At 36.1% G+C, this 13,481-nt stretch overlaps 1 protein-coding gene across 2 annotated transcripts; it reads right to left on the bottom strand.

The window, feature by feature from the left end:
• Positions 1-8,422: 8,422 nt before the first annotated feature.
• LOC149223569 (peroxygenase-like) lies at positions 8,423-11,625 on the bottom strand. 2 transcript variants are annotated; one of them, XM_089383351.1, is made up of 5 exons: positions 11,413-11,624; positions 11,000-11,149; positions 9,219-9,304; positions 8,882-9,102; positions 8,423-8,758 (listed from the first exon to the last, which is right to left on the bottom strand). In XM_089383351.1, the coding sequence occupies exons 1-5, from the start codon at positions 11,516-11,518 to the stop codon at positions 8,611-8,613; spliced, it is 711 nt and encodes a 236-aa protein (XP_089239477.1). In that variant the 5' UTR covers positions 11,519-11,624; the 3' UTR covers positions 8,423-8,610. The 2 variants fall into 2 exon arrangements, with proteins under 2 accessions (XP_089239477.1, XP_089239478.1); XM_089383352.1 differs by having other exon boundaries at positions 8,641-8,775; positions 11,413-11,625.
• Positions 11,626-13,481: the final 1,856 nt, after the last annotated feature.

Here is a 13,481-nt window from a genome sequence, read left to right on the forward strand (position 1 = left end):
CTCTATGGGGGTTGTTTGGTCTTTGAATATACGCTTGTTCCTTTCCTTCCAAATGCACCAAGTGAGGAGCCCTGGTATTAATCTCTAAATTTGATTGAGTACTTCACTTTTGTATGGATTCTGGTGCCATTGGCGAATTGAGTCGATGATATCTTTTGATACCCTGCATCTTCTTTGGCATCGAAAGCTGGCTTTCTCCCACATTTGGTTAGCCAGGGTGCAGGAATCCAGAAGGTGCTAAAGAGTTTCCTCCTTGCAATTTACAATTAACACATATTGATGGCCCATGGTAATTTCTTCGCCTGAGTTTATCCCATGTCAGTATTTTCCGGTGCCCCACCAGCCATAGGAAAAGTGATACTTTGGGCCAGTTACCAGCTGACCAAATTCTCCCCCATATTGGATCTAGAGGCGTTGTAGTCGAACTTATGATCTTGTGGGCTTCTGTGGTGTTGAAAGTTCCTTTTGGCAAGTAGCCCCAGCGTAGGATGTCTTTGTCCTCGGAGTATCTCACTTGGCATTTTTGGAGCTCCCCTTCCAGTTCCTTAATGGTCCTTTGATCAGCTCTATTGATTATCGATTCGCTATGCTGCCATTTCCTGTATCCTTGATCTGTTTCTTGAGTCTAATGGTGCCATATTTCTTCTTGATGCTGCTCATCCCCTGAGTGGCTTGGGAGTCGACTGAGAAGGTTGTTGATCTTTGGCAACTGGTTCCAGGCATCCATCCAAAAACGTGTTGTTCCACCATTTCGAACCTCCCAAAAACTGTGTTGTTGAATCATTAGAAAGTGTTGTTTAGTTGCATTCCAAATGAGTGAGCCTTTTTCATTGGGCGTTAGTCTGATGAGCTCCTCCTGTGGCCTGTGATTGGCATATTTAGTTGTCAAGATGGCCGCCCATGGTTTGTTGGGGATGGATAACCATTGCCACCAGATTTTTGCGCACATTATAGCATTACTGTGGCTGGGGTCTCTCAGTCCAATGCCCCCTTGCTCTTTAGGCTTGCATACAGAAATCCATTTAACCAAAGCCCATTTGCGATTTGTGCCGATCGCTCCCCAAAGAAAGTTGCATTGTATATTCCTTATTCTTTTTATCACCCATTTAGGTGCTGCAAGGATTGAAAAAAGATAGAGCGGCATTGCCTATAGAACAGCCTTGATTAGTACTAGTCTGCTGGCTATATTCAGAGATCTATGTGTCCAGGAATTGAGCTAGTGGTCAAGTTTCTCAAGAAGCAGGTGCCAAGAGGAATGCGTGATAGCTAAGTCAATGAGAGGGGCTCCAAGGTATTTGGATAGGAGGGAGTCAACGGAGAAGCCCAGAATACGAGCGATGGCCCTCTGAACGACAGGAGGAGTGTGAAAGAAAAAGATATGAGATTTGGATTTATTAATACTGGTTCTTGAGGCCTCGGAGAAATCATTCAGCAGGGATTTGTACATAGAAGCTTCTTGGACAGAGGGGTACCCGAACAACATGTTGTCATCGACAAACTGCTGATGGGTTATAGCAGGGGAGTTATGGATGGAAAGACCTTTAATTTGTTAGGCAAGGCGAGCCTGAGTGATGTGGCGACCTAATCCTTCAGCCATGAGAACAAAGAGGAAAGGCGATAGAGGATCACCCTGCCGAATACCTCTTGAGGGGCTGAAGGGGCAGGATGGAATGCCATTGACAAGGATGGAGAAGAAAGTAGAAGAAATGAGACTATGAATCCATCGAACCCATATTGGAGAGAAACCAAAAGCTAACAACATCTTTTGTATGTATATCCAATTTAGCTTATCAAAGGCTTTTGACAAGTCCAACTTGAGTATCATACCTGCTTGCTTGGTGTGCTTGAGAGAGTGTATAACTTCGTGTGAGAGGATGATTTCGTCCAGGATCTGTCTTCCTTCCACGTAGTAGGATTGTTCAGGCGAGATGAGCAAGGGCAGCAGCGGCTTTAATCTATTGGCTATGACCTTTGAAATCACCTTGTATATTACATTGCATAGAGAAATTCGTCGGAACTTGTCTGGGGTAATGTTGCTTTCTTTCTTTGGAATGAGCGCAATAAAAGTAGAATTGAGAGAGGGCAGAAGCAAGTGAAGGGTGCATGACTCCTCAACTACTTGCCATACTTCATCTCTGATTAATTCCTAGAAGGCATGGAAGAAGGTGGTTGTGAATCCGTGCCGGGGGCTTTACCTTCCTTGAGTTGATGCATTGCAGTGTCTACTTCCTGTTGTTGAACAGGGTGAAGAAGGAGCATGTTGTGATCTTCAGTAATGATTTTTGGCACATTTCGTGTCATTTTTTCAATGGCCTGCCTTCTGTCTTTTTGGGGCTCTTGATGAACCTTCCGAAAGTACCTTGTGAATTCTTGCTCAATCTCATCATGCTCTTCTACTCTTTCCCCCCTGCTTCTGAATGAAAGGGACAGTGTTGTGCATTCTCTGCTGTACAGTTGTTCTGTGGAAGAACTTGGTGTTTCCCTCCCCCTCCTTCAGCCATCTTATCCTTGATTTTTGCTTCCATAATATTTCCTCCTGCTTTCTCCTCTCCTCTAGTTGATAATGAATGCGTTTCTCCTGTTCCAAAGTTTCTTCATCGTGTCCCTCTTTGATTATTTTCTGTTGGAGCTGTTCCATTTCCCTATTTAGATTCTGTTGCGCCTGAAAAATGTTTCTAAAGGTTTCTTGATTCCAGAGCTTGATATGAGTTTTAAGATACTTGAGGTTCTGTTGAAACTGATACATTTTGGAGCCTTCAGGCGGATGAAAATTGTTCCAGGTATTTTTTATGAAGTCTTTGAATGCAGGAGGAGTGAGCTAGAACGCCTCAAAGTGGAATGGTCTCTTATTGGCATTACTCGGTCCTTGCCGCTGAAGGGCGATGGGCCAGTGGTCAGAGCCTGCATAAGGGAGAATTGCTGCTACTATGTCCCATCCTAAGTGGATTGCGTTATCAGACAGAAGGAATTGGTCTAGCTTGGATGTGATTTGATGCCTTCCAATCCTTCGATTCCTCCATGTGTGTGTTCCATTACAAAACTGAAAATCGATAAGGGAATTATTTTGAATGAACTCCTTGAAGTGCTCATTTTCCTGCTCCATCCTTGTTTGACCTCCTTGCTTTACCTCTAATTTAGTTATAATGTTAAAGTCTCCTCCAATGATCCACAGGAGCTGAGCTCTATGTAGACTCAGTGCTTCTATCGTGTCCAATAAAGCCATTTTATTGCCCGCCTCCTGAGGGAAGTAGACATTTGTAAGATGTCCGTGAATGTTGGCACCTAGAATATGAAAGGTTGCTTGGATGATGTGGTGGGATGCATGTATATCTGAGAGTGCTATTGCTTGCAGATTCCATGTGATAGCCAGCCCGCCAGAAGCCCCAGAGGCATCCACTACCACTAAGCTGCTACCTATCCAAGCTCTGGAGAGTGTGCTTCACAGAGTTTCACTGTTACACTTCGTTTCCTGAAGGAAACAAATTTGTGGCCTTTCATGCTTTATCATGTTCTTAATCATTCTATATTTTCCTGGGCTATTGAGCCCCCTTACATTCCATGATGTGAGCTTCATCTTTCACTATTAATGGTAGGTTTGTAATACTTGGTTAGCTTCGCATATCTTCCTGAGTCAACCAAGATTTTCCCTAATGGAATTGTTTGTTGAAGGTCGGTTCTTCTCCCTCTATTCTTGGAATCTTTTGGAGTGAGGCTATCGTCCCAGTAACTGCCCGGTTGGATGCCTAACTAATGCTGCTGGTACACCCTGGCTAAGATAACTTCCAGTGTGTTGAGTTGGTGCTCCGGTATCTTGTCAAACTCCTTCTTTTTGCATGTTGCTTCGAGCTCCAGGATATCAAGTCCTCCTAGGTCGAAGCTTTTTGTCTCTTCATCCATCACTTGTGGCTGATTCATGTCTTCGGGGGCTGTGGCTGTACTCATAGTATGGATGGAAGGGGCATCCACCTCCATATCCTTTGTCTTTCCACTCAAGAACTTTCTGATTTCTTTAGGAGGCCCGAGGTTCTTCTCTGGTTGGCTGGGAAGGGAAGAGGATCCAGGGGGAGGAGGGAGAACAGAGGCTAAGAGGGGTGGGAGCCTTGAGTTTGAATGTAGGGGGTGATCTTCAGAGGTGTTGGCCAGGATCTCGAAGCTGTTGCTGGTTGAAGGGAAGGATGCAGCTTCTGGCTGGGGTTTCTTCCCATTCGAGGGTTTTCTATGCGATCTTTTGTGATTAGTAACCTTGGTGAACTCGTCTTGGTTTTGCATGTCAGAAGGATTGGAGGGTTGGGGCTTGGCATTCAGAGGGCAGTCCCTGAAGAGATGTCCAAGCGCATGGCATTTGCGACAATGAAAGGGAACATGTTCATAATCCAATGGTTGAGTCCATTCATAATCATCGTGAGAGAGACTTACTGAGTCTGGTAAGGCCTTATCCAGGCGCATGAAGACGCAAATGTGAGCATAGGATGTGTATTTGCGCAGCTTCGTTTCTTCTACAACTTTTATGTATTCCCCCAGCCTGTTTCCTATATCTCTTAGCGATTCTTCATCCCAATATTCCTCTGGCAGTGAGTACATCCTGATCCACACTGGCGCCCAGCTGAGATCCTCCTTGTCTGGGTTGAATCTTGCTGCCCATTCCCTTAGCTAGAGGTCAGCTGAGTTGAAAAAATATGGCCCTTCGTCCATTACTTGGTTCCTGTCTTCGATGCAGAGAAAAATCACCGTAAAGTACCCTTTTGGTCCTATCTGTAGCGTAACATGGCCCTTGGGTTTCCATTTGGCCGAGATCCATCCATGCAATGCTCTTTCTGTTGGCCAGAATCTGATAAATTTTCTAATGAGTGCATGGTCCCTCATATACTGGATTCTCCCATTGATTCTGTGACTGGGTAGTTCTATTCTAGGCCTTTCAGCTGCTATGGGTTTGCATGTGTTCGAGGTTACCTTTGGTACTTCTGTGTGCATTTTATTTCTTTCTGGTACCTCATTGTTTCTTCCTGACTGGTGGAGGGGCGCATCTGTTTTGTCTTGCAAAGGGGGTTCTCTATTAACCTCTTCCTCATGTTCCAACCCTGAGAGCAGTTATCCTATTTGTGCCGATGGTTCTCTTGAGGGCTTTGAGGCCCCCCCGTGAGATTTTCCCATACCCGTCCTCGCTATACCACAATCTTGTTGTTGATCTTTGCTAAACTGTTGCTGCGGCGTTGCTATAACAGAGGACTCTGCGCTGTTGCAAGGTTTCCTCAAACCCTAGTTGCAGAACACCAAACCTTCTGTATCATTTTCCTCTTATTGTGAGTTAATATTATTATTATAATATTAATAAAATAATCGTAAATATATAAGAATATGGTTGTTATTATTTATATAATTATTAATAATCATAAATAATTGTTCTTTAAAAAAAATACATATAATAATTCCCTTATCGCAATTTTAATTATTATTGGATCATGATTGTTATTATGAGTTAATATTATTATTATAATAATATTATAATCATTATATTATTATAATAATAATATCATATAGTAGTAGTAATTTAATATTTTTATTCTTATGATATTATGATGAGTTATAATATAATAATCACAGAATAATATATATAAATATATAAGAATATGGTTTTTATTATTTATATAGTTATTAATAATGATAAATAGTTGGTGTTTAAAAAATTACCCATAAAAATTATTAAGGTGGTTGATATAAACTTGTCATGTATATCAACTACATTAAAAATGTGGTTGTGCTAATTGTAGTGTTATGATGCACTAAAAAATAGTCAATACTAACGTCATACCTTGGGCTTTTTAGCCGAGATCATGGTGGCGAAGAAACATCAATAACACTTACATTTGAAATCACAAAAATATTTGTTTACGAGCCCAAAAATAATACAAAAATATGAAAAGTATATAACACTCAGCAATAGTAAGAATACACATAATTAGTAGATAGTGTATGCTTATGGGATAAACCTTTTTCCGTAAGAAAGTTTATGGAAATCAATTTTTTTTTTTTTTTAATCTACTCTATTCTAAAATATAAATATTTTGTGGCAAGCATTGACCCAATACATTCCACTTGTAGATGTAGATATTTGAACTATACCCATTCATTCATGTTTAATAAATAAACGCCTTTAATCCACTCATGTTTACTAAATAATTCTCTCACTTGGTACCATGTCTACAAATATCTATCAGTCAAGCTTGGCAACATGCCAATATTTTGTTATCCATAGGTTACACTTATCAATTTCAAAGAAGTATGAATGTCGTTTTCCTACAAGCCACACGGACCCTTCTTTTCAGTAATTTACTTCATAGAGTAGTTCTACGCCTCTTTACGCAATTAACCGATTGCGATATTCTATCAACAAGATTGGACAGCATGCCTTTAGTTCTTTTTCATTACGTATATTTTTTTTTAATCCGATTGGCTATCAGATTGGTTGAATATGTTATTGCTCATCCAACAGTACATAGGTGGCATCATTCGCCAACAGTACTTAGGTCGCATCCGGGTGGTTTAATCTTTTATTTGTATGCACACCTTTTAACAAGGTGGAACTTCAACTCTACGTAGCTATTACGCGCTACGACCTGCTGAAATTTCTTCTCGCTATGCTTCTCTCTTTTCTTATTCTTGATCGCTCTCCATGAAGGCACCATGACAACCAAAAGATCTAAGACAAACTACAGGTCTAGGGAGAAATATATTTACATACAAACTTTTATATTGAAGATCAATGAATTAATCCCAACTAGCGTTGCAGTTTCCATGGATGATGGATATGAACTTAACCCATGTGAGATAATTCCATAGTCTATTTGGACAAACATGTGGAGGTTAACATATTCTTCTTCCAGAGAGGAATGAAAACCGACCCACTTGGTTTTAACTGCGAAAAAACTAGTGTGTCCTCCTTATGGATGCTAATTGGAACTACACATATTCCTGTAAGTCACTATTCATGGAAAACAAACAACTTGAACTACAAGTTGTTTGAATTAATAAAGTACTTGAAAGACACTTGGTGTATATTGAAGAATTTCTTCAGACCTTATTTATTTTTATTTTTATGCCCTCTTGTATGTTACATTGTTTATATGTTACACTTGGTCATCAAAGTAAGCCTCTAGAGAACATTTTGCTGAAACACAAATTATACCATAAACATATTGTGTCCTAACTAAATGTATATAGAAACTACAAACTATATTTATCTAATATATATAACACTTTTCTATATTTATCTAATATATATGGCACATTGACCAAATTAAAATAATATAGTTTTTAACTTTTAGGGCATGCATTTTACTTTTTCAAAACACGGTGAGAGAAAGGAGTCACGTCCATCACAACAAGTATGCCCTAATTGTCTAATCAACAACAACATGGAAACATAAATATAAAGCTATGTGAGTGATTAGACGTCGTTTGGTAATGTCATTGATCTCTGCAAACTGAAGTTGCTCATTAATAGCACCCGAATGGCCTTTACTTGGCATTACAATATGCAATTTCGATTTTATAAATTAGTGTGTTTAATTTTTTTATTGATTAAATGTATGATGACCATCTATTTACTATTTAAGTATTTTAATAAATTTTATTTATCAAAAATCAGATATTATAATATAATGTATAATATTAATTTTTAATGCTTTTATATATTAAAATAAGAAAATTTTAAATTAAAAAAAAACCTCATTTTTTTTATCATATTTATTTTTGAAATAATATTTAAAATAAATTAACTATTTTAATATATAATTGAGTAAAAATAAATCTTTCATTTTAAATGTTTACTTTTATCCATTGTTTAATTTTTTCATAAATATTGAATGATGTTTATATATATATATGCAATTCAAATTTATTAATCTATCTAGTTTTTAAACTAAATTTTAATCAAAACCATAACATTTCAAAAATGGTTTAGTATTATTTCCTCGTCCAAAACAAATTATATATTACAACTATTTATAAATAATAAATTGTATTATTTTTTCTTTATTTTTTTTACTTAAAATGCAAAATTTTCAAACAAGTTAATAATTATATCAAACAGGTGGTTGAACAATCACATTTCTTTCAAAATTTGTGCAAATATTAATTTATATTTTAAATTTGAATTTTCAAGACTCTTACATCAATTAAAACTTACTGTTTCAGTCCAACTTAGTATATCAATCCCTGCTCCAAAGATAAATTTTACAATTATATTTACAAAGCATAATAACTGAATTTTTGAATATATAATAATAGTGATTATTATATAAATAATTTTTACAATTATATTTACAAAATATAATAACTAATTCTTTTAATATATAAGCATACAACAACACCTACGAGACTCTTTACAAATCGATTTCAAACAGCAAAACTCCAAAAGCCAGAATTGATAATAAAACTTATTCTTTTATTGCTTATATCTTCGTACACTATAAGTGTATGAATAACACCTCAGTAGTAATCACATAATTTCACTATAACAAGTTACTGTATAGCAATTTGCTTTTCATTTTAGTAATATGTCCCTTTCGTTTATTTTCTTCTCCCTGCGTTATATTACTTTATGGTAAATGTTTAGCGCCTTGTGCGAGATGAGTGCTGCTTTGCCAGTGCTTCAAACAAGCTGCCATCATACAATCTTCTTATGGTTTCTTTCTCCAGAAGACCATCCTTGTTCTTCGCAATAACGTACAAGGGGACCCATTCGATCTGAGCTGCTAACCTGGGGCAGCGCAAAAACTAAAATGTGATAACCATATTATTTCACCTCTCGCGTGTCTGGACTCTGCACACAGGAAAAATAAATGAAATAGAAAAGAAACAACCATCAGACGCTGGGGCTTACCATCCAAAAATGTCGTTTAAATTCCTATTGGCCTTCAGCATGCACTGGATCTCCCAGAATGTGAGTTTGTCTTGATGTTTTTTAGCGTATTTGCTGAAGATGGCATCAAACCTGGCAGGATCGAACCTCCCTTCAGTGTCGTAGCTCTCTGTGTCGCTACCATGCTTTGCTCTGTGGATGTTCTCAACGTATATAGGGAATTTCAGTGACGGTATCCATCCCTGCACACGGAACATCAATACTGCCTCAGAAAAACCTAGATGAAGAAATGACATTCGTCAAATATATGATAAATGCAAGTTGTTTAGGTTAATTTTACTTTCAGCAATGTACTCACCGGAAGAGTGCAGTAACTGAAGCCTAAGTGGGTAACCACTGCCATGAAAAGTGAAACGAGGACGCTAGACCCTATGGCACGAAGGCCTGCAAGTTCAATCGGGTTAATCCATTTTAAAATTCCAGTTTTGATTTCACGGTTAGATAAAATTGGATAGAAAGAAAGCAAGATTATATTATATTATTGTTTACACATGGCCGAAAATAGCCAGATCTACTTGCTGATTAAAACACTCAAGCCTGGGATACCTGAGACAGGTTATTAGATATATATATACCCTGGCTGTGATATCTGGACAGGATAAAAACGAATTTTATATATATATAATTATAATTATAATTTTTTAATATACGACTAAATGCATGTACACATAAATTATAATAATTAATACATTTTAACATGAAAATCAAATAATAAACACTTTATCCAAATTATTAAATTTAGAACATAGCTCCCGACAACCTTTGAAGCCTAATAGTCAAATAGATTTGCAATAATTAACTCCGATAGTTTTGGGTATGTAAATCACCATCCTACCCTATCATATCATTAATTTTTATTTCAATCTTTGTCAATCCCTGAACTCACTGTCACGATACACATTAGACCATCTTCCAAGTTGATAAAAGCATTTTCAATAATTTCATGATGTGCATCAAATTGAATACTTCATAATTAAATACAATTTATTGTCTTTCAACTCTTTTGAAATTAAAATACTGTCACGATACACATTAGACCATCTTCCAAGTTGATAAAAGCATTTTCCATAATTTCATGATGTTAATCAAATTTAATACTTCATAATTAAATACAATTTATTGGGTTTCAGCTCTTTCGAAATTTAAATCTGTAGATTTTCAAACTAAAAATATAAAGTTCGGTCATTCAAATATCCATAAACATAAATATGCATGTAAACATAAACATGCATAGAGTCTTTCAATCTCAGCAAGAAATATAAGGCAAATATTTTATTATCAATTCTAAGTTTATTTACTTATTTTTTATTTTCATTTTTTTTAAATGAAAAATCAATCATAATTTAGTTTTCAAATTAATAATGAGATAGCCAATATACAAATAAGTGAAATCATTGCTATTCAAGCAAAACCAGGCCACATAAAATCACCTGCTAATAATTCAAAAGGGAAAAAAACTTTCATTCCTGTGAAATACCTCTAAATCTTATGCGGCTAACCAATTTCCTTATGGCCCATAAAAAATACTCTTAATGACTTTTTACATCCTAAAATAATAGCATGCTATTAAAAAATAATAACATTAATATTATAAAATATTACAAAACTTTATACATTTAAAAAAAATTGATTGACATCTTTTATATAGTTGTTTTATTTCCACTTACATACTAGAATATATTACATGAATAAGACTACTTGCAAATCTATTTTATCAACAAAATCCATAAATATCTCATATTTCACTTTATTAAAATTCATGTTCGTATTTATTTGTACAATTCATCTTATACATTTATAAAATCTGACTTCTACTTAGAAAAAAATTCGCTTTAGTAACTCATTTCCGTTACAAAAGCAAGCAGTAACTAGATCAACATGTTTATTCAATACATTTCTCTAATCAGGCATTAAATTTCTAAAGTATAGCCATCTAGCTGACTGGTAAGGCAGAATAAAGCAAGTTTGTACTCTCCATAAACTTAGAAAGAACCGGCATGCTGGTAAAGCACAATAACCTAGCTGAACTTTACTGGAAAATGGCAAAGTGCTAAACAAATCAGATGAAAAATGACCCACCTTTGTAAAAATCAGTTGGGTAAATAATTCCATCGTTGTCTCTATCGAAAAAAGCCACATGTTGTTGAAGAACGCTCATGTCGTTGTTATTATGATCCGTGGACCCATTTGTGTGCTCTGGATCCACTGCTTCCAAAGCTCTTGCTAAATCTAAATGAGGAACACATAGCAAAACTAATACAGGTTATTCACATTTAACAGTACCGCCAAACAATATATTTAACTTAAGGATGTATTTATGGATCTAGTAACAAATTAAAACTGTTAATGTGCAAACCTGAGATAGGATGATAAGAGGGATCTATTTAAGAATTAAAACACTCAAACCTGAGATGGGATATTAAGATGGATCCATTAATATTATTTGCGATTGTGGATTATGCAATCATATATTGGAATAATGTAGTGCATACATGGGCTTGGCATTTGTTCTTGCAGGTGGATGTTCAATCTTCGCTGTGCAGTAATCGGTGCCCGTCTGGCAACTGTTTGCATGGAGTCTTCTGAAGGGCTCGCCATCTTTCAGTTCGTTGAGGGGCTTTATGTGAGATCCAAACGAAGACAATCTTAAGAATAGTAGCAAGCTTTCCTTAAAATGAACAAATTAAAACAGTGCGATGGAGCAAAAGATGTACCAACTAGATTGAACGAAGGCTCTATATAAGTAGCACAGAACAGGAGGAATGAGAAGAGAGTAGTCGTCCCTGTACAACGAATTGCGTGAAATGAAGGTATACGCAACAAAATGAGAAGAGAATAGTTGTCCCTGTACAACGAATTGCGTGAAATGAAGGTATACGCAACAAAAAAGCAATGGCATATCTGGCACTACTATCAAACAAGATCGAAAACGGATCATTCTCGTGAGTCTCACGGCAAAATATTTGAAGGATCCCGTCCATTTCAGGTTTTCCGTGGTTTTGGATCTGATCTTCCGAAACCAAACTCCTTGAGAGAAAGAGGAAATGTGTTTTTTTATGATAATTATGATAAATAAAAATAGATGATATTGTAATGTGAATGACATTTTATATTCATAGAAGTTTAAAATGTATTGGTCTAAGAAAAAGTTGCAGCGTTTCTCTCAGTGTTGAAAGTGTCTGGATTACAGATTCTGAAAATATTTTATTACATAAAATGTTTGTTTGAACTCTTTCATAACCATCAACTTTTACAATCCATGTCCATCTTTATCGCATCAGTTCATTTGACCTCTCTCATCACTATCAACTTTTACAATCCATACTCATCTTTATCGAATTGGTTATCAAAATTATATGTACCTAGATCCGTGTAAATGTATGTTAAGAAATTAATTTGATGTAATGTATATTTTGTGGTTTGAAAGCACTTGATGGTCATGCTCAACCAGAAGAACAGTTAGGTAAGCTACAACCATTCGATGATAGGATGGTTTTAAGGAAATCTATAACCAAAGAAAATTTAATATGATGATGTATCATGATGAAAGGGAAGAAAGGGTATAATTATAGTAATTTGTGATTAAATAATGGTTGATAAATTATGTATAGAGTGCTTGGTAGATGCATGTTTGGTGACCCATGTATTCAATTGGATAATGTTTTTTTTTTTTTTATGGGTTTTAACAAATATAACATTATGTTTGGTGAGTACAAAATGAAAATGCCATGTAGGACTAGACATTGTCTTTGTTTATAAGGAGATTCTTCAATTCACAGTGGATCATGACCTCATGAGGAAAACATATTTAAGAAAACCTATACCAATGAAGATTATGACAAATTCCTTAAGTGTGTTTGTCAATGGTTGAGATTATTGGCTATTATTATGCATAGTTCATCTACACATGAAGAGTATATTCATAGTATTTAGGAGGTGGTTAGATCTACTCAATTTTTTTTGAGAGATATTCTCCAACTAATTAGCTTTCTACATTAATGCATTATATTCTTCAACTAATTAGCTTCTTACATTAGTGCATTATTAAAATTTTCACTTAGCTCAATGGTGTGTGTAATCAAATAATTTATACAATGTTACATTGATTTTTTTTTAAGGGTGATATATCAACCCCAAGGGATTTTGGCTACATCCACACCTGATGGAAAAACTACTACCTGTTGGCCAAACTAGCAAGGCCACACCATCCACATTAGCAAGGCCACACCAGCAAGGCCACACCATCCACACCCCATTGGCCAAACAAGCAAGGCCACACTAGAAAAACCAAGCCTAACTGCAAGGGCTTCAAGGAGATTTGACCCGGGCTTCAAGGAGATTTGACCCCGTGACCTCCCGATAAGCTAGGTACTAAGCAACAAAAGTAAGCTATCCCTTGGGTGTAACGTCCTACCATAAAAAAAATTATTTATTTACTTGTATAACAGTTACATCATATGAATATTTTAATGACAAGTAAAATCATGGTCACAACATTTAACATACACGGCAATGTTATATCTAAGAATTTATCCATGGTATCATGAATACGTGAACAGGA

The sequence above is a fragment of the Pinus tabuliformis genome, chromosome Q (genome assembly GCF_031772625.1).
Source record: "Pinus tabuliformis cultivar Carrire ecotype Pingquan chromosome Q, CPIR1, whole genome shotgun sequence".
Classification (NCBI taxonomy): Eukaryota; Viridiplantae; Streptophyta; class Pinopsida; order Pinales; family Pinaceae; genus Pinus; species Pinus tabuliformis.